Raw genomic sequence first — 22,729 nt, 5'->3', positions numbered from 1 at the left:
AGTGGCTTAAAAGGTCCTACATTTTAAATCTGACACTGCACAAAAACTATAAATGCATCAAGATCAATGTTGTTGCTAATTTTTGACAGATCCAAGACTGTGATAAAAAAAAAACCATTTCCCAGCCTCCCCTCATTTATTGTATTGAAAATAACTCTTTTTTTTTTTTTTGTCAAAAACGGCAGTGACGTCATGTATTGAAACTGGCATTTAAAGGGTTAAAATACAATCAATGTTTCATCATTTGACAACACATCCTGTGTTTTGTGACCCATCCACCACCCCAGCCTGCTTCCTTCCTTCTTTACTCTCATCTGTGCATTGGCCTTCCCTAAATCGTGTGTTATATGCAAATGGTTGGCACATGATTAGCTGGGTTATATATAAATTGGGTTGCATTACTTTTCGTAGGTATACATACAAACAGTGCATGAGAACAGAATGACTGATGTAGTATAAAAAGCAAGAGACTCTGCACACGGTGGGATAGGTGATGGATGGGTCAAACAAAAACAGACTTTCACCCAGGAGGCCGCTGTTTGTGTCCTGTGTGAAACCAAAAGTCATCATTGTTTTAACATAGTGTTATGTACCTTATGTGGGTATGTGATGTTCTGATGTCACTCAGATAACACACCATAAAACTAAAAACAGGCAATTATTTGCTTAAATCACTGAACTCAACAGGCTTCTACATGTGACAGGCTTTCAATTCCTTTTACTCAAAACTGTTGTGCAGCAAAGATGGGAAAAACAATCAAATTGTTTATTGTTTTGTTTATTGTTTACTATGCCGGTATTACTGATGAATGATGAGTGACTGAATTGTCGTGAATCTCAAAAAGCTAACATAGGTGTAACAGTTATATTTGTATGCAAAATCTAAGCAGCTAACTAACATTAGCTCCATTGGGAGCCAACAACCCGGTTTAATACACCCAAAAAACTTCTATAAAAATTAACTGTATGGGAACCAGACCAAGCTTCTAATTGAGACAGGCCTTTATTTGTCAAAATGCAAGCTACCCCGGGCTTTTAAAAGGGACTGGGCGTCTAATTGTGACTAGGCTTAAATTTGAAGTTTTACGATATTTACTATTTAATTTACTAATTTAAAAAACGAAAAAAATATGTTCGTTTAAACCTAAGCTGCTATTTTTGTTGCCTAGACCTAACCGCAACCATCTGACATCTGTCTTACAACATTTTATAACACGGGACAACTGTGCGTCACATACAGATGCTGAAGGATACCCTGGGCATCTCAATGACAAAGTGACAGTAAGCCTATTTGATGACCTGGGAATAAGAACAGGTTTCTCTTTTTTGTCTGGTCCGTGTCTGCTCTCGGATGTTTTTGGACTGTCTTATGAGTACATTATATAACCATCAAAAAACATGTTTATCCTCATCTGCATATGTGTTGATAGTAGCAATAAGCAGTGTTTACTGAGTGAATGATGGCCATTAGCAGACAAAAAGCAGCAGAAGGGCTTATCTAGGTTTCTGACTCCAGTGTATGATGATTACATGCACAAACAAATACAACAGAATACTGATGTACTGTATATGTATTGTTTGTCCCCCCCTCCCCCCCCAACAATTGTTATGTTCTCTGATCTACTGTGGCCATACTATGCGTCAGGCTGCTCCTCCACATCAGGGAGCTGATTCGTTGATTCCCATTGGCTTCTCCCACACACTGAAGCCTGTTATCTAGAATATGGGCTTTGAAAAATGGAGAGTTGCGTTCAAGGACACTTGACAACTGCAGCATGCAGCAGTTTTGATAGGGAAAGCAGCCAAGGGAGCCATGCAGTCAACAAGGTTTGTTCTAATAACAAGCGGCTGCATCACGTTGGCCTTATCAAACTGACAGCCGAGGATAAGTTCACCTACTGAAATACTTCCTCCTCCTCCATCCGGCATGGAGTAATCTGAGGAAGAGCTGCTTTTTTTGGAGCTTGTTGGGGGCCTAATGTGCTAGTGGAGTCATTTGGTTGTGATTATGTAATACTGTTTCTCCACGCACGGGTACAATGGAGCAGTCATTGTTTGAAATGGAATTCACACAGTGGCTAAGAGTAGACAAACAGCAGGCTGATATAAAACATGTTCAAATTAAGAGTGGTTGATATATCGAATATACTCAAGGTATCGTGGCATGTTCCACATGTGATATAAATATAAAGGAAATAGTGCACTATATAGTGTGTTTGCCATTTTTTAGTAGTGTTCAAATTCTTAGTGGTTAATTTCATTCAATATGTAGTGCACTATAAAATACCCACAATGATCCGCAAATTTGAGCGTACATATAATGTGCCCTGCATATTACTCCCATATACCACAACGATCGTGCATTTCCAGAGGAAGAAAATTCCAGCGTAGTGTCCAAAATCTCATTCGGTTATTCCCTGTATAGTTCAGATTTAACACACATTACATAGAGAATAGTGAGTGAGTGAGCGAGTGAGGGGTTTTGAACAAAGCTTCTCTCTCTCTCTCTCTCTCTCTCTCTCGCTCTCAAAGAAACACACACAAAGCTACCATGTAGACCAATACCATTTGCAAATACTATTAATACATTAACTGGAGAGCTGTTAGTTAGTTTCCAACTTACAGTGAATTAATCGTCAAGATAATGGCGCTGTGGTAACAGTCTAACGTAATGACTGGTAGTGGCGGTAGTGTGAGCAGGCAAGGCATGTGTTCATATTTGCAAAACTCGAATAGCAAATATTTAGCTGCATTTTGCAACCACGGAGCACTGTGCACTGTGAATATCAGTAATATTTGAACTGGGGAGCTGTTATCTTGTTGCCTGTTCACAGCTGCAGTATCTGTTTAATTGTCTACTAACATCCAACAACTGACCAGACGCTTCAAGTCCACAGCAAAAAATATTGATGCTTCAGGCCTGACACGAGCCTGGTCCATTAACATAGAATTACCATGGGTTCCGTGTGATTTACCAAATTATAACAATACTTCTTTCATTTTTGAGTGACAAGCTGGCTTAATAATATTTTCATTATAAAAATATTTTATTTAACTTCCTTATAACTGTATTTTATTAAATTTTATGACAACAGTAGTGTGTGCAACTTAATTATGACAGTAGCTACTTTACTTAACCTAACTGTAGCTGCAGTTCATTCAATAATTTCGTATTTTATTAGTTATAACTAGTTTAAAGAACCAAAAAAATATTAAGATAAATATTGTGTATCTCGATATAGCCTTAAAATATCACAATATAATTTTAAAGCCATATCATCCAGCCCTAGTTCGAATATGTTTGATTCTACAAGAGGAAGACAATGTATGGCATTACTACAGGCACAGAATATGCCTTTGTTTTAATAAATACAATTATATCATAACTATGATTAGACCCCAAAACCTTTTGTTTTCAACTACAGAATATTTTAACCTTAAATATCCATTTATAAAGTCCTTTTGGAAGCTTCTTTGTTGAGATATTTCAGATACTTCAGCGCTTTCAAGTTGCAGACTGATTAACTGACTAACCACACTGCTCATACAATAATATCCAAATATTCTGATCCTTACTGCTAAATGCTCAACCGTGTTCACCAGCTAGTCTTGAACTGTCTGTCTGCTGTTTGTTGCTGATCAGTGTACACTGGCTTTTTAGAGCCTCTTCTCTGAAAATAGTTGAAATGACACTGTGAGAGTGATGAAAGTTAACCATAATTTTAAAGGTACAAGCAAGTTTTCCATACATATTATATTAAAGTTTTCTAAAGGGACATGTGGTATATGAGCTGACTTTGTCATCTGGAGGTGAGGGGGTTGTGGATAATATGACACCTTGGAGAGACGCCTGCTAAGCTACAGACTGCTGTGAGAGAGGAAGAAACAACACATCATTGCTGTGTTTCCAGTGGGTAGTTATCCCAAAAACTTAGGTGTTTTTAGGGACCTGTTGCTGTTGTTTTTTACAGTAGCTTTTTATCCCCCAAACATGTTTTTTTAGGGACCTGTCCATGTGTTTCCTGTGGCTTTTTAGCTAACAGACATTTTTTAGGCACCTAATGCTGTGATTGGCGCCTTTTTGAACAGTGTTTTAGCCCCCCAGATGTGGGTGTTTTCTTGGGAACCTGTCACTTTTTTTTTACAGTGGGGATGGTCCCATGAAAAGCTGTTGTTTCTTTCCCTGAACCATCACTGCTTTTCTCACGGTGATTGTTTCCCCAATATTGGCATTGTAAGCAAAATCTTTTTTGAACTGTAACCAAGTGCTGTTGGTCCCAAACCTAACCACACATTAACCACAGTTGTTGTGAAGTTGCAATGTATTTACTACATAATTATGTGCAAATTGAACGAATAACAACATTTATTCTGGCAATTTGGTTAGCTGAAACTTGCTTTTAAACTTTGTAGGGCCGAGGAGAGCTGCAGACTCAGGCAATAAATCTCTGTAGGTTCATCACGCCTTTTAGCGAAGCCTTTTTACATTTTTGCACTAGTCTCAAATTGTCATTTAATGCATTGTTATTATAAAAATATTATTATTGCTACTCTAAAGATAATGGAATTTCAGGCCAGGTTGTCCTGGGTTTTTCAGCACCTAATTGACTTCATCATATTTCATATAGAAGACACTAACTGCATGATGTCTATTATTCACTGAAAGCCATAATTCCCCTGTCCCACCTCTGCCCAGTAATTCTTAGAAGATGTCCCCATAGCTGTTCGTCAAGGACAGCATCCAAGAGACGCCTGCCTACTTGTCAAAGCTGTGGGGAGACATTTAATGAGGATGAAATCCCAGAAACATCTCTACCATTGTCCTATCTGCCAGACAACCTGATTACCACAACAGGATTAGCATGACATGGATGGCAACAGACATTAAGCACGGCTGTTTTCTTGCATTGTACCTGTTCCAGGAGCAGAGCTGCTCTGACAGGCTTCTATTCAAAATTATGACAACAAGTCCCACTAGAGCGTCATGTGCTGTCAAGGTGGAGTGATGCGGTCAGCAGAGCATTGGAGGAAAGATTCCCTGTAGACTGCTCAAAAACAACCATGTATGTTTGATGCAAATTGCTAATGAAGTGTGGTCCATAAAAGCAGTTATCATAATGCATCGTTGACTAGCTGTTAAGTACTGTTTAGTAGCCATGCTATTACAATGTTACCTCATTATACAGTTCTATAATTGCAAAGTTGGTCATGCAAGTGTGCATTTTGAGGTCCAACTTTCGTCAAGATTGCTAGAATAAGGCTGACTATATCAAGGCGTATGAATCAGACGGGCATAAGTTGAGTTTTTGGTGAAATAGAGTTTTATATACACGGTATATATGATGAGCTCTCTCTACAGCTACTGCAAATTCTAAACCAAACCAGAGTTATTAATTATAATTAACAAAAATCAGTAATAAGTGGTATCAGTCTACTTAAATCTAATTGAGATTAATGTGTTCTGAGTTTGTCACACCACAGAAAAATGTGCTATAAACCATCCAACCAAATTATTTGATTAAAAAATTGCTAAGTATATAAATTAGGTCCCAAAATTTTGAAAAAAAAGAAGCTGTTTCATATAATGAGCCCATGCACAGGGACAGACTCATTCAGCAGCTAATGTTAGCGCAGAGCACAGGCCTACAGCAGTGAGCAGTAACAAGACGCACAGTGGATTTCTGGATATACATATTATGCTCTAGGTATCCTACTGCTATTTACAGTCTGAGATGTCAACATAAGCACACGGTGGGATTACCCTACAAGTGGTTGTGTTCAGGCAACAAAAGCACATGGCAACCAACACTGTGACATCAACAAATTAACTTGCTGTCATGGATGGTTTGGATTAGAGGAAGGAAGCACAAGGTAAGATGTAGAGAAAAAACATCACATTCAGATGGGAAGTGAACATCGGACTCCCATGGGAATGTCCGGGGTTTGTTGACCGCCCCTACTGTCTGCCCTATAGGTACCCTCGTGCTCATTACACAATAACAATAACAATAACAATATTACAGGCAGTGTTTTAACCTGATGCTGTTCTGCCATGAATCATGTGAACACAACAGGTTCCTTCTGTCCGCAATCTCACTTCAATCCATCAAGCGGTGTATCATGTGGATGTGAAAGGTGGCTTTTGGCATCGGAATCTTGCACCAAAAGCACTGTCAAAGTGGCAATATTTGTCAACAACTGAATGAGAATGGGCTAGCAGTAACTGTCCAGCCAAGTAGCCGATTTGGGTATGTGTAAGTTATTCTTGCATTTATGTGATTGAGGCATTTGACCCAGTTGTTTATTCATGTGTTCATTAGCATGGGGCTGGGTAACAAATGTTCTTATTTTCAGCTAAATACCATATGCAATATGGTAGCAGAATCTTGATTTCTCTGTTGGTCTGTTTAAAATCTGATTTCAAACCTGTTTTACTGGTGTGGCTTCTATTCTGAAGGTCTAGTCTGTATTTACTGTCACCACTCGACTGACAGCGTGTTCAATGATTTATTAAAACATTGTGACTGCTTAATAGAACTCCACATAATAGAAATAGTTTTTATTCTGCAAAGAATAATTCAAACATGTATGTGAGTGAAATCCAACAAAATCTCACTTGGACCTTTGAGACTGCTTCATTTAACAACCAAACCCATTTTACTTTTTGTGTGTCTAGCATTATTAATCTCTCTGTTTATGTATATGAAGTCCATCTGCAGTATCACCAGTGCTTCTCCCCCATACAGTTTGACTTTTTTCATTATTAAGTCCTCATCTCTAGCTGGAGACACTGCACACAGTGAGCCTAGGCACCCGCACTCCTAATTTCACACGTAAAAAAAAAAGAAAGACAGATTGGTGCTCTCTGTGTACAGCAAACATCACTGAAATGCCCCACGAATATCTATTCCCATTTTGAGTTTCATGTGGCGAGGCGGATTTTGTTGATATTCATTCCTCTGTGGAGAGTCTCTGGGTTTAATATTCTGTTAGAGTTTCTAAAAAGTGTACACAGCTTTCACTGGGGAGCAAGAGAAAGCAGGGAGGGAAAGACAGAAAAGAAATGGAGCAAGAAGACAGCCAGATGTCTGAGAGGCAAACAAGAGGAGTTTACACAATTGTAAAGTCTAGGTGGCTAACTAAACAAAGAGATCCAGCGTGGACAGGGACAGTGACACAATGGTAACAAAGCCTCAAACAGATCCATGACCGCAATGACCAGAGCAACACTGAGATAAAGTAGTGTACTCTGGCAGACACTGCAGACTGAAGAGCTCAAACCAACTAGTGGCAAAAACGTAAAAGTGTTAATACTTGGTGTGAATGGCTCCACTCAGAAGAGGGCTCTCTAGAAATTCTGTGTCTTTGTCGTTTCAAGGTCTTTCAGTTGATAAAGATGTTCAAATTCTGCCTATTATTTCACCTCCACACACCTGACTAACTACTGTGTGAAGATAATACACCAAGGAATGCATCTGAGCAGGGGCCATAATGTCAAGGCTCAAGCAGGGGCTGGGTGGCATATACATTGAAACGAGACACAGGTCTATAAGTTACTGATGTAGTTACTTACTGATGATGCATAGGCTGTATAAATAATTGACGTAGCTACCGTGGCATCACCCATTGGTTTGTGGACTGCTGTTTTGAAGCCTCGAGTTGGAGAGGTTGGAGCTCTGGAGCAGAGTGGGGTGGATCTGACAGGGAAGCTAAGGACATTACTGACGGACAGCCTGTCACTCAAGCAGCCCCACCTTAATTCTGTGTAATTTTAAACCTAAATAAAATGTAAATGAGCAAGTTTATATTAAGAGGGTATTAGCTACAGAAACCACCAAAACAGTTTTTTGTAGCGGGCTGTAAATATGTATATTTTTGCTGTTTAGTTGGACATTTTAACATTTTGGGATTGACTCACTGTTAAGTCCCCTGCAGACTGCAATCTCATAGACTGCAGTTTTTTATTTCAAGATTTTTTGCAAACTTCTAAGTTAAGTGCAGCTATACTCTGCAACAGATCTTAATAAACTTGTGTACAACATCAAGTTTGGTGTATGCAGACTGTGCAATAACATCACCTACTGAATCGCAGGCTTTGACCTACATCCATCTACGTCAACATGCAAACTGAGCGCTCGCTATGATAGCATTTAGGTGTGTCGAAAAAGTCTGAAAAAGAGGAGCATAATGTGGATGCAGTTGTGGCTTGGGAAGAGAGGCTGACTTGGCTTTCCAGTTTGGCAATGACAGCTCAAAGTATTTATAAGCATCTACTAGCATTTAGCAGAGTCACGCTGATCAGTGTGTCATTTCTTGCTGCATTTCTATTGGTTGGTTAGTAGATGTAGGTCATAACAGCAGTCACACAGTGAGATACTCATGCCACATTTCTGACACTGTCAGAATTTGATCCCAGACTGTCTTTGATTGTACAACCGTGACAACAGCCATCATTAAACCCTTCTCACTGCACAGCGTAGGACAACAGTTTTAGAGCCACGACCAAAGATATTGCTATGTTTCTTTTACGATGGTCATCTTACACCTGAGACAGCCCAAAATTACATATTATATACTGGGCTTTCGTGCCAGCCTCAAGTGGCCCTTAGAGGAACTGCAGTTTTTTGCACTTCTGGAATGGCTTCATGTTTCAGTCATGTGGGTTGCATGATGCACACATAAAATACACATCCTCAACCTCTCTGATCAGACCCTAAATTTCACACACAACAGGCCAAGCCTGTTTACACTTAAACATACAAATGAAATAATGGCAAACATCAAGTCTACAACCGAAACACATCCTGCCACGAATCCAAATGAACGTCATATTCATTAATCCTGAGACAACACTGAGGAGATAAATATCTTATCCACACAGATGCAGGCGGGGAAGAGGCTGACGGTGGACAATTAGGTTTGGTTCTTTTTAAGCTTACTTTTATTCTTAAAAATATTAGATCTGACTCCAAAAATTACCTGGGCTGTAACCCCCATGGCCCTCTCACTTAGGTCACATGATGCTATGGCTATGCACTTGTCGGTAGGAACTGGCATGATGCAGGAACTGTGGAACATATTGTTTTGCTTATTGTTTGCAGAAATGTCCATTTGTTTGATCAACACAAACCACTGCGCCTCATCGGTCATTCATGCGCATTACAGTAATCAGACATTGTATTCATTAATTATGGCCTTATTGTTTGATTTTTATTTCTAATATTACTTTTTTTTGTTAAATGCCAGCCTATTTTTGAGTCCTGTTTCTACCACAATCTTGCTTGTGACTCTAGTAAATCCCATGCGGTACCAAAAGTACTTATCATGCTGCACGACATAATCACCAGGAGAAAACATTCTAGGAAATTTTAGTTTATGTAAAATATTTATGCTGTTGAATTACAAATATTTTTTTAAATTTGATATTGACAGACAATAAATTTGGTCTTGGTTAACTGGTCTGATGTTGCCCCTTTTGGCTACAGATTGTTTTATTGGTGGTGCAGGAGGTGAAATTAGGCGGTATTTTCTACTAATTTGTATTTTAAGCAGTCATTTATTTTCATCATCCTTTATCATTGTTGCTCTCCTCCAGTGTGGCTGCTTTTTAATTATTGTGCATAATGCCGCCTCCGGTGTTAATGTTCTGTCTCTGTTAGGGTCGAGTCTAGTTATTCTCAGGCTCCTTTCAGACCAGGTCCCTCTTTGTTTGAAATGATTTTTCTGCCTGTCAGGTTCAGGTGGGTTTTCCACAGGTTCATTTTGGGTCCTGTTTAATAATTGTGACCTTTGAAACTCCATTTCAAACGTTGTTTGACGATCCAACAAACAACTCTGAAAGAAGCCACTTCAGTATGCCTTAACCAGAGTATCAGTTACATCTTTTTTTGTTGTTCTGTGCTTAAAAGTTGTACCTATAATGGCTCTTTTCATGTTTCATACTACAAATCTGTTTAGTACTATTATATATAACAATTTTGAGGTTGCAAGATTGTAAATAATCCATCTGGCTGGTGTTTTCTCTTTAATTCATCAGGAAAACTTTCCTAATGGACTGTTAGACCATTTGCAGAAGAGCTACAGTGAATCTGTTTCAAAATCTATTAATTCACACTTTATTCTCTCTAACAATTGCAGACTTGAGTATGAGGGTTTGTTGTTTATTTTTGAATAGTAGATTGACAAAATAAAATACACTCAAAGTCCATCTGTTAGTTTTTTATGGAGCTGTTCAAATGATCAACAACAACTCTATCGTATGGTCTTTATCAGACAGTTTTGCTGATGTTGGGTTAGAAAGCATTGTAGAAAGATTGCAAGTCACCTTCAGTTAATTTTTTTGGTTTTGGTTCGGTCACATGTATAAGGGGATGTGTCCATGTGTCTGTATGGCAAGATACCAGTATGAATAAAACTTTTTGTGATTCAGAATTTGACAATTTAAAGGGCTATAATTCCCCAAAATGCCATCATAACTGCTCTGATGCAGCAGAATTCAGACTGCTCTCACGTACTGTTTGTACATTTTTCTGTGAAAAGTGATTCACCAAAATGTGTACATATCATACATAATCATGAGCCAGTAATGTATAACCCATGCATTTGGGAAGGCTGTGATAATGTGACCAATGGGCTAACAGGATTAATAAGGAGGCAGGTTAGGATGGTGGATGGGTCACAAAACATGGGACCCTCTTGTGGGACTTTCCCCAGGAGAACTGTGGAACTGTGTAAACTGAGTTATTTTGAGGTTTATCATCGCTATTCTTCTTTTTCTGAACCTAACCACAGTAACTTGACATTAAGGGGCCATTTCCACCAAAGCCTTTTTTTTTGTTTGTTTTTTTCTAATTGGAGTGCTACATATTTACGCCACACAACAAATGCTGTTTGTTTTTTTGGTCTTTTTCTTCTTTTTTTTTCAAAGCACCAAGAGTTGAAAAATGTTCAACTTTGGGTAAAACGCACTGTGACTTCAGCTGTGCAATCACAGTGAAGAGAGACAAACAGCATACGACGAAGACAGATTATCACATCTGACTAGAACAAGTGCTGAACAACAACACTGAAGGAGAAATATGACAATATACTGTGATATACATATGTATATACATAAAAATATCCTCTCATGAACCCACACTGACTGGTGTCTGTCCCCTCTCCCTGCATTCAGCCTTCCCCTTATCCAGAGCAGAGATTCTGCCATTTATTTAAGCAGATATTCTGTATCATCGCAAGCAGATGCAGTGAAAACTTCTCAGCTGAAAAAACATTGTGCCTGCAAAGCACTTTCAAATGCTTACAGCTGGCCATTTCCTGAGGAGCGCCCAGTGTTTTTAGCTAGAAAAAAAGCCCTTTGGTGGACACTGCCCCTAAGTATGTACCTTGACGATATGTATGTAACCTCATTTGTGAGGGACTAATTAGTAGATTATAATAGGAATGGTTGTGTGTGCATTTCAGTAGGATATCACACAAACTGTTGCCTTAGGATACTACAGAGGGGTATAATCCATAGGACACAGGGTTGATATATGTCAGAACAGGCTACAGGTAGTACTTTGGGGTAATGCAACCAAAATGTATGTATGTCCAACATGTTCTCATCTCAAGTGCAAATGCCAGGATGATGGACACATTCACTTTATAGTAAATCTTTACCAGCAGCATTTCAACTCGATCATAGTCCTGATCCCAGCCAGGGCATTGTAGACTGATGGGTGAGTGAGGTCAAAGTAGCTTCTCTCATCAGCCCTGTGTTGCTGGCTTGAATTCAGTTTTAAGCATCTGATCAAACAGTTCCATAAAACATCACTAAATTGAAGTTCTTCTCTCTTTAATGAAATTTGGTATTATCCCTTTCATGTCACTTTAACTTGTTGCAAGCGTTCTAGATATAGATACAGGTCTTTGCCCTGGTGCCTGCTGGTGTATTAATAGCATGGAGTGAGCAGGTCTGTTGTCTCCTGAGCTGTGAGTGAGTTCCTGTCTCCTCCATCCATTCAGGAAGAAGCAGAGGAGGCAGGAGCTCACTCACAGCTCAAGAAGAGCTCCAAACCTGGTGTTATTTATACACCCGCAGGCATTTTTATCATTGCAAGGGTTCTAGATATAGATACAGGTCTTTGCCTGCAGGTGTATAAATAGCATCAGGTGTGGAGATCAGTTTGCTCCTGAGCTTTGAGTGAGCTGCTCTGCTTCTTCCTGAATGAATGGAGGAGGAGGAGGAGGAAGAATGAGTTTTTCATCACACCTGGGGCTAAATGCATGATACTCTGTGTAGATTCACAATTCAAACAGTCTGTACGCACAAGGACATGCATATGCATTTACATTCATTTCATCAAATTTATACAGCAGCACGTACACCTGAATGTTTTGTAAATCTCAGTTATTACAAACCTTTGACATGAGCATGAGCTTGAAATCAGCTCACACGGGCAGCCATTAAAGCTGGGGTAAGCAATTTTATTTTGATGTCATTTTGGCAAAAATCTCATACACTCCTCAGCTCTTAGCTCTGTTTCAGGACTTAGAAAATCTGGCTTTTGATGGGAGACTTTGGACTTTAGCCAATCTCAGAGATAGTCTTCCTATTGGCTGGTCTACAAATGCAGATGCAAACACATTCCCTCATATGATGAAAGCCTTATTCAATGGCAGAGAATCCTGCAGAGAAAGTTGCTATTACAGCATTTGCAACAGCCTACACCGCAAAGCAACCAATAAACAACAGACTTGTTCAAAAATAGTCTGAAAAAGAGTCTGACAATAAGTGCAATAAATGTGTCAGCACTGTCAAAACATTTCAGGAACTTTCCTGGAACTTTCCTGTTTTGTGCTGTCTGTATGTATGTCAATAATTACACTACTTGTGACATTGAGTGACGTTTGAAGTCAAGTGACTGTGGTGTTCTATAGCCTATCACTAGCTGTTTACCTGCGGTGATTGCATTTACGCTTTAAAATCATGTAAGAAGTGTTCATTTGTGAAGATTATGTTGATCAGCAAAACTTGTAAGTATCATGAACGTTTGTTTGCCACAGAGCTTATTTTCTGCAATAATCCAAAATCTAGTGGGAAAATCACATTATTTTTTTTGATGAGGGAACCAAGGTGAAACTGACTTCTGCATCGGTGACAAAAAACCCCATCATCCCTGCAACTCTCTGCACCAGTGATACTCAACTTATGGTGCTCGGGCCAAATCTGGCCCCCAATAGGGTGACAGTTGGCCCCCCAGCCATATTCTAATTCACAATAAAAACAACATGATTCACACGGGAATTGTTTTGGTCCTGTTAGTTTACATAAAATTCCAGAGTGCATAAAACAGCATCAAAATAGAGCTTGTTTATCAAAAAAGTGCTGGCGAAGGATCTAGCATACCCCTCGTGACAAAAGTCCTAGCTAAGCCCCTAATGTCCAGAAACATCCTAAAATCTGAGAAATGTCCTAAAGACGTAGAAATATTATAAAATCCTAGTCACGTCCTAAGATTGTAGTAATGTCCAAAATCCTAGAAACATGTATGGGACTGCTGCGACTGGCCTTTGGTGTCCTGTCATTTTGCAAAATTGGCCCCCAAGAAAAGCAACTTGAGTGTCCGTGCTCTTTACCCTGACCTCAATTGTAGAGTTTGTGAAAACAAAAAAAGTTAATTTTCCCCTCAAACAATACCTCTCTGATCTTTGCTTTCCAGTAATTTGAAACTATTCTAAAAGGTTACCTTTAATCATGGCTAAAATCCTACCGAGTTCAGGGCAAGTCAATTCGTCGATTTCCCACAAGTGTTGCTCCTCACAACTGTTCTTACAGTTGTCTGACTAAATCTAGATTAAATACACTTATCTTCACAAATGAGGTCCTCTGTGTATACGGCTACTTTCCTGGCCTTTACCACCCTGCTGGTAAACAGCTTTGAAGTCACGCTTCAGACGAAGGCGAGCGCCTTGGTGCAGCAGGCCTTAAATGTTAGCATCTTCATTAAAAGCTGTAATGAATTAGTCAGCTCTTGATGAGAGCGGGATGTGGATCTGCAGCAAAGGGGGGAGAAGCCTCGGCCTTTAGCAGGAGCTGGGAGCTTCACACGTTCCCATACCTCTGAATATTAATGGATTCTAATAATGAAACAGCACATTTGTCCCAGGGGAACTATAATTATGGATAAGCAGTAAACATAGATTATTTTGGTTGCAGCAAAGCTGGACAATATTGCCCTCATTGTCAACAGAGAAGAAGAAAGAGATGGTTTTATTGCATGTATTTATTGAATCAGGAGTTTAACTGTCTTTCTGATAAAGTTATGTCACACTAAATGATAGGCGCCTTTGCTTAAAAGGAAAAGTTCAATATTTTGAGAAATAAATATTTGCTTTCTTTTTAAGAGTGAGATGAGAAAATTGATGACTATCTAAAATCTGTGTGTTAAACAGACGGTTCAGCCCAAAATAAAAAATTCATATCTTTCCCCTTAACTGTAGTGATAGTTATCAGTCTAGATTGTTTTGGTGTGAGTTGCTGAGTGTTGGAGATCGACCGTAGAGATGTCTGCCTTCTCTCCAATATAATGGAAAGAGATGGCACTCTACTTGTGGTGCTCAAAGCGCCAAAAAACACATTTGGAAAAACTCAACAGCAATGTCTCTTTCCAGAAATCATGACCCGGTTACTCAAGATAATCCACAGACCTTGCTGTGAGCACTTTCATGCAGGAACTATTTTCTTTCTACTGAACTACACCCACCAACCGTATCACCGTGCAGAAGGAAACGTGAATCTACTTCTAGCTCACCTACTGAGCTAGCTAACATTACAGCTCAGCCAAAGAGGACGCCATTAATGATCCGACTTTTTAGGTCTCGATACCGATACCAATACCTGGGCTTTGCATATTTGTCGATTCCTGATACAGATCCAATACCATCGTTGAATTTATAAACTGTTTAATTCACCATGTGGAAGAGACAAAGGCATCAGGCTTAACTTAAACTTTACTTTTCTAACTTTGTAAAACAAAATGTAACAAATTAACAAATAGATTTAAATGTACTGAGTTGTTATTATTTGTTTGTTATTATATTAAAAACAATTGTGCACTAGCAGCAACTTGGAACAGTATTCAATTTCATAATAAAAAGGGGTCGAACTTCTTTAAATAAAAAAATATATATAAAATGTAGCAGCTGAAACTGAGAATCAATAAGTAAGTAGCTTAAATAACTTGGTCAAACAAACAGTAAACAAATGTATTTGTAAATATTTAGTGCAAACAGGAATTTGAAATAAAATATAGCAGCTGAACTTGAGAATTACCAGAGTTACTTGGTCAAACAAACAAATGCTTATGGTGTTCACATTGCCAACGAATAGAAGTGAATGGATTCAGCTACTTTGTCAAATGATATCTGATCTTAATATTGGATGCATCCCTATCATTAACATTTGTTTTTCACAAATCTTATTTTTTGCAATGATCCAAAATCCAATGGAAAAATCCCATAGGCTTTTTGACAAGGGAACCAGGGTGATGTAAACCTTTGTGGTGGCCTGCAGAAAATTGGAATCCCCTGGAGCACTCTTTCCTCACTTAATGCACTAAATCAGCACAGATGACTGCAGAGAGATTAAGGGGGGCACCATCCGTTAAAAGAGACAGGGGTTGCAGTCTCCCCACCATATGTGATTTCTTGTTGGAACATGAACAAAGTTCCTTATTAAATCACAAAACGACAACTGAACCAGCTCCATGACACTGAGCAGACCTCATCCATTTAGCAAGGCCACATCGTGTAGCTAAAATCATCAGAGATACCAAGTAAGTGGACCTTGTGATCAGAGTGTTTTGTCAAAATGCCATCTCCAAGGTCAGCAGTGAATCTTAAAGCTCAATTTACATGTTGAATCTATGTTTTTAATCTGCACTCAAACAGAAATGTAAAAACGCCAAATTGGGGGTTTTAGGATGAGTATGATATCTATTTCACAACAAACAACATTTTTCTCACCTGACCAGCATTTCTGCTGCAGCAGCTCCAGCAATGGACTAATCCAGCAGCTGAATAATGTGTCGTGCTCAGTGGCCACACCGCCATTACTGCACTGGCATGTGCTAAACACAATTTCACTGACAATTAAAGTTGGCAGTTCCAGTGCACAGAGGATTGTGAAAGCCATTCAGTTCCCACAACACTGGTGTGAAATTGGTTACAATAAAGGCTGAGAAACATTACAACATTGTAGCGCAATTTTCCCATCCTCAACAAGATCAATGTGACTGTGCTGTGGAGCGATTAAACCCCAGCACACATTACTGTTCAGGATTTGCTGGCTTCTGATGATAAATCAACAAACTTTCATCCCATGTTTTTTTCATATCATACCATCCATCCATCCATCCATCATAACCATGCTACCCATGCAGGGTATGCAGTTTTAGACAGAGCGATGTGATTCTGTAAAGATGCATTATAAAAGATATTTTTAAGGAGAAAGTGCCCTTCCTTTCCAGAGTTGTTGGAGCAGCAGTTAAGAGCACAGTATAACTATGAAGACATATCACTAACAATAATTGCGAACAGAATATCTTGTGACTGTGCAAATATTTTGATGAATAATAGCCACGTTTCTGCTTATTAAACCTGATTTGACTTGAATCGATTTTTTTTTAAATGCCACACTCTGACAGGTAACGACACATTGCTGTCTGTTTCACTGCTGTGCATGTCTACAGCAACATAACATAGACAAACTACAGAAAGACCTACAGTTAACAAGATAATTTTTGCAAATCTTCTAAGATAACAACAAATACGAAATATTCAAAAACCTCAAAGACTTTTTATTTCTTGATTTCCTTTTTTTGTTATTTACTATTTATTTGTTATTCTTTCTTTTCTTTGGCTCTATTTGTTTCATGCTTGAGTTAAGAAAAATAAAAATAAAAAATAAAAGTGTAATTATTTGCATTAGCCTATATGTTTCTCTGGAAAATTAATGTAACCCTACAAAAGTAGATCAGCAAGGATGAAACCAACCAGACAGCAGTGTGTGGTTTCCTGTTGTAGCCTGGCTTTTTTTTTTCAATGCGATATAAGTTAAGAGAGGTTTAACGAGCATAAGCAAAACAGCAATTATTTATCAAAATAACTGAACAGTCCACATTAACAGCAGTATATGAATAACTGAAAAACATACTATGCAACAACAGTTTTTTTCCGACTGAAATATTCACTTTTAGCAATAATAAACATTATCATAATCTAATGTTACAAATTTTCGTTTTTACTGTTGTACTGTTTGTGGTTTGTTCGTTGTCATAATGCTGTCGATGGCAGACGCCATCGTGCATGTGCTGTCAGGCAGTTACTTCCGTCCTTGCCCAGATACAAAGACAACAGCCATTCAAAAAAGATGGCAAGCTAACCAATTATTTAGGAATGCTACGGTGACTGGGTCTGCCCACTTACTGCCAAAAAGAAAAAAACACTTGTGTGCGAGCAGGTGAAACTCTTGAGCAGGAGAACATTGATAGTAGTTGTTCAGATTCTGCGCAAAGGTTTTCTCCTCTCAGGCCACTATTTTGTTCTTGCGAGCAGAGATATTCTGCAGGTGTGGTTCTGTGTGCTCGAATCTCCTTTGGGCACACATGAGCAGAGATATTCTACTCCCTTAACGAAGGCCCCCAAAAAGGCTGCTCAGCCTTGGATTTTTTTCAGTGGTCACTTCCAGTACTGCAGAGAAAAAATCCCCTGTGGCCCAGAGAGCATTTTTCCCATAGACCACCAATGTAAAAGAAAGGTCTGCAAACAAGGTCAGTCATAAATCTTTCTATTCCAATTTTTTTTCTGTGGTTGTATTATACCTATTTGTAGAAATTTATCCAAGCTGAGAAAAGCGATTTAAAAATCCGTGACATCATCTCAACTAGGGGTAGACATATACTGGTTTTTAAGGGCTGATACCAATAATTAGTGGATAATAAGACTGATAAGCAATATTTGGAATGGATATACATTTACAATAACAATGAAAATCTATCTTTCAATTGTTCGAATTTGGAATATAACAAACTCCAACACAAACTTTGTTCAATGCCTTTAGAAAGTGTTTAATCAAAATAGAAATGTCCAACATGATAAACAACAAGTTTCCCAGCAACTTTTTTTTATGAAGTCAAGTGAAAATTTCAATAAGATATATATATATAGATATAGAGATATAATGAATAAATAAAAATAGCTCCCTGGGGTTTATACAGCTCCTGACACTTTCTTTTCACTTTTTAAATAATTAATGTTATCGGCCATCATTGAAATAAAGTACCAATACAGATAATCTGCAAAATGACAAATATCTGTCCCAATAATTGGCCAGGTCAATAATCCGTCGACCCCAATCTCAACGTAAAGTCCATGGGACATACGGGAGCTTGCAGACGAGGTCAGCGAGAGAAGTCAGTGGGCCACATACCATGGAAGTGAACCTGTATGCTAGAAAACTCCCCTCTCATAAATAAAGAGAATAAGTGCATTATGCTTAACTTCACCTAACTAAAAGATCTGTGCAATGTCTACTCTTCTATTAAAAACCTGACAGCCGTTTTGGAACTTCTGCTGCTTATCGACAAAACACCAACTGCCTCAATATGCCACAGATACCCAGGAGTGCCTGTTTGCCTGACAGGAAGAACAAAATAAGCTGCAACACATCTTCAGCACTGTCAGGGAAAGGGAGCTTGTTTTTCCCCTCATGCTGGGCTGATTCAATAAAGTCTTGTATCGGCAGGTGAAAAAGCCACTTTATTTGCTCTTAAATACAACGTCAACCAAGGCCTGAGACATTCAGTCGCCAGAAAAAGTGTTGTTTCTCTTTGGAAATTGCTGTAGGTAAAGTCTATTAGAGTCTGACTCAGTGAGAAAAGCTTGCAAGGTCATAAGAAAAGGGTTCGGCAGACAGACAGTTTAGATAGTTGCGGCAAATGAAACATTAATTTCTTGGACAATAAAATAGTACATCATGAGGGATATTTTTAAACATGGTGACAACACTTTTACTTTGCTGCCTTGAGACCTTGGCCCTCTTCTATTCCGTTAAGTGTCTTTCCTCCCACATTCTTTTCCCTCGCTCACATCGTATCTGCGTCAAGCAGAATATCGATGTGACAGAAGGATATTTTGTTTCTTTCTCTTAAATTAAATCTTTATAACAGTAGCTGGCACTCTCACACAAGTCAGCTCCTAAAATACTCCTTAGAAAATGGCAGGCCCTCCAGGATTTCGCAGCCTTTTTATTGGGATTGTTGCTACCTTAAATGCCTTATTTCACAGCAGCTTTTCTAGCAACGTTTACAAGCATTTTTTTGCAACTGAATTTGGGTGGGGGGTTGGAGGGGGTGGGGGTGTTACAATGCCAGTATTCAGTGTTTCCCTCATAATTACAATCTCTTTGTGATGGTGGGGAGTCGTGACAGATGATCGCAGATGATGAGTTATTGTTTTGGAAGCAGCATTGAAGGACTGTCTCTGTGAGCCACTCTCCTCCTGCTGTCTCTGCCCAGTTAGCAAGAGCTAACACAGCAGCAGCAGCATCTGACCCCGAGCACCAGTGTCTTTTCATTCTTCATTGTTTGATCATTTTGGCTGTGTTAATGCATTTGACATACATTTTGGCAAGATTGTGTATATAAAAAAAATTATTACATTCGTGCACCACTGAAACCTATTAATCAAACCGCAGTTTTTCATCTCACAGCCTTCAAATCATAAAAACATACATTGTCTTATTTCTGGGCATCAATCGGGGCTTTTGACTTGGAATTTGTGGTTTTTACTATTTTCCACCTGATGACATCATTTTTACCATATTTTGCATATGGAGAAAATACATGCTTTATCCACTAGGTGCACTGTCACAATCAATGTTGCTGCAAATCATTGACATATATCAGCTGTGATTGATCTATTTATCTATCTTTATATGTATATGTATATATATATATATATAATATATATATACACACACACACACACACACACACACACACACACACACATTTTTCCATATGAAAACACAGTACCATAACAAAAAACTGGCATTTAAAGGGTTAAAATTGTGAAATTAATGAGTAGTTGGTATTTATGATTAGGACTAGTATTAATTAAAAAATTAACTCAATGAAAATAGAAAATAATAATATATAATATTTTTTAAAGGTTGCACAGAGCGATATGAGTGTGTGTAATATTAAAGCGGGCCCTAAGGGTAAATTCCTATTTGATGCAAGAAGCTGCTGCCCACTAAGCATTTTCACATTATATACACCCCTGCTCTACCATCATTTGAAACACCTTTACAGTGGTGACATGAGTTTACTGTAACCTTCCCTATCTGCACATGCAGTGTAGTCAGTTCAAATTCATAGGCTGAACAAACACTTCATCAGCGAGCCTTGGTGACTGTGACATGGAACCTGCTTTAAACCTTTTGCTGTTTTCTTCTTTTTAAAAAGAGAAAAGAGATTTCATTTTATCTGCCTATGAACGTTTGATTTCTTAATTCGGCCTGCAAGCAGCACAGAGCATTAACCCACAATGTAGTGGTGTAGAAGAATTTGTAAAAAAGTAAGTAGTTGGACTGGAGGCAGCTTCCAGTGGGACCTGAGGGCCCACAGAGGAAACAGCACTGTCACAAGCTACTGTTGTTTTTTAGGGCAGCGCTGCATGGCCCAGTGCTTTAATGTGTATTCCCTCTGCCTGAAGCATGCAGTGTGTAGGCTACAACTGGAATACACACGCAGAGTCTACAGAAATATAGCCAGCACACACTTACACACTCTGTTATTGAATTCTTCCTCTTAGCTAGATTAACCGGGGATGTTTAACCCTTTAACACCTGCAGTGACATCATTTTTCTTGTCTGCCTTCAGACACATTTCACAAGCATTTAAACCTCTGAAACCTGAGAAATTTGGTTTGATTTCTTTTAGAAACATGGCAAAAATGTAACAAACAACTTGAAATGTCCTTCAAATGACTGAAAAAAATGTAAACGATGAGGAGAAAATGAGCTAAAATGAGCTGGGGGCGATTATTAGCAAATGTTATCCAAGTCTAACCAGGGAAAAATGTCCAGAAAATATAAATATTATTATAATTAAGATTATGTTGCAGAAAATAACATATTTCAAAATTATTTTTCTTTTTGTTTTGTGGCTTATTTTCCAGTATTTTTCTTGTTACTTTTTACTAATTCCTTGCTAGTTTTTGGCCATATCATATTGCTCATTGCATTCTCCCAATGCTTTTGAAGGTACTTAAGACAATTTACTCAGGTTTCAAGTGGTTAAGTAATTAAGAAAATGACTGTTTAAACTCACGCACGCGCGCACACACGCTTAAATCCTACCTTCACTGCTTCGATGTGAGAGACATTGTCAAACATCATGTCGTTCACAGTCACTATCTGGTCCCCGACCCTCAGTCCCTCTCTCTCGGCGGATGAGCCCGGCTCTACTAGGGACACGTAGATCCCCACTCCGTGCTCCGACCCCCCGCGGATGCTGAAGCCCAGACCCTCGTGGCTCCTGGAGCGCGTCAGGGTGACTTGGCGCACCTCTCCAAAGGCAGCCTCGAAGAACGGCTGGGCCATGGAAGCCGACAGCTCCGCTGCGGCGCTGTAACCGTCCGGACAGCCGGAGCTGAGCGGCTGCTCGTGCAGGGAGCTGACATATTTCTGTAGAGTTGAGTCGCCCTCGTCTCCAAAGCCCTCCGTGCTGCCGTTGCTGGGGAGCAGCTCCGTCTTCAGGTAGAGTCCCTCGGACGTGTATTGGTCGAACAGCAGCTGGTCGGACCTCGGGATAACCAGACGCAGCATGGGCAGCAGCTGTCGTTTCCCGGGCGTGTTGAGAATCACTTTGAGAGTTTGGACCAGGTCGAAGACGTTGCGCTTGGCGTGGTACACATTGAGACAGTGGATGAACTGCTCTCTCTCCAGGTCGCTGAGCAGCAGGTTGAGAGTGTTGTGGAGCCTCCGTACATTCGCCGAAAGCGCACGGCCGCCCGAGCCGGCCGAGTTCACCGATGTGTTGAGCGAAACGCGCTCCAGATCAGCGCTCATCCTACAACATAACGGGGAACCAGCGCATCATACAGACCGGAGGACGGATCGAGCATTTGTTCAAGCGCTGTGCAAGACGATCCCGCCGTATGAAAAGCGAAGCGTGAAGCAGCTCACCGCGCATCGGGCAACTTCAACAGGTGACCGGTGATCTACGCGCGTAACGGCGCTGCTCTGCGCAGCGCACGGTGTGACAGCCCGAAACAAAACATGTCCCCAGTAAATGCTCGCATTCCTCCTGCACTGAACAAATCATGCATGTTCTCTCTGTCCTGTTGTCTTTTTATTCCATGCGCAACAAAAGCTTTACCGCTGCGTTCATCAGGACGAGCTTCAGAGTCCGCTGCAATATCTGAAAACCAGCAGATGAAAATCCGTGAAGGATCTCGTTATCCTTGCAAATAATTAAATTGTCTCTCTTAACAACTCGTGCCCTTCATAAGGGCATTCATGTTTATCTGTATGAGAACAAACTCTTGAGTCTGACGGGTTTCTATGGAGTCCTCGCTGTGCGCAACTGGCAGCGAGCGCTGGATGCTCTCAGACCCTGTGTGTGTAGGAAATGACGCAGGTGTGTGTGTGTGTGTGTGTGTGTGTGTGTGTGTGTGTGTG

The 22,729-nt window shown here is 39.6% G+C and overlaps 1 protein-coding gene across 1 annotated transcript in view; it reads right to left on the bottom strand.

The window, feature by feature from the left end:
- LOC121943920 (whirlin-like) overlaps positions 1–22,117 on the bottom strand; it is a 116,098-nt gene extending 93,981 nt beyond the window's left edge. Inside the window, exon 1 of the mRNA XM_042487529.1 lies at positions 21,407–22,117. Within this exon, the coding sequence (XP_042343463.1) occupies positions 21,407–22,117 (711 nt within the window). The remainder of the gene's footprint in view (positions 1–21,406) is intronic.
- Positions 22,118–22,729: the final 612 nt, after the last annotated feature.

The sequence above is a fragment of the Plectropomus leopardus genome, chromosome 6, assembly GCF_008729295.1.
Source record: "Plectropomus leopardus isolate mb chromosome 6, YSFRI_Pleo_2.0, whole genome shotgun sequence".
Taxonomy (NCBI): domain Eukaryota; kingdom Metazoa; phylum Chordata; class Actinopteri; order Perciformes; family Serranidae; genus Plectropomus; species Plectropomus leopardus.
The sequence above is the reverse complement of the archived record's forward strand: the minus strand, read 5'-3'. Positions and strand labels throughout refer to the sequence as shown.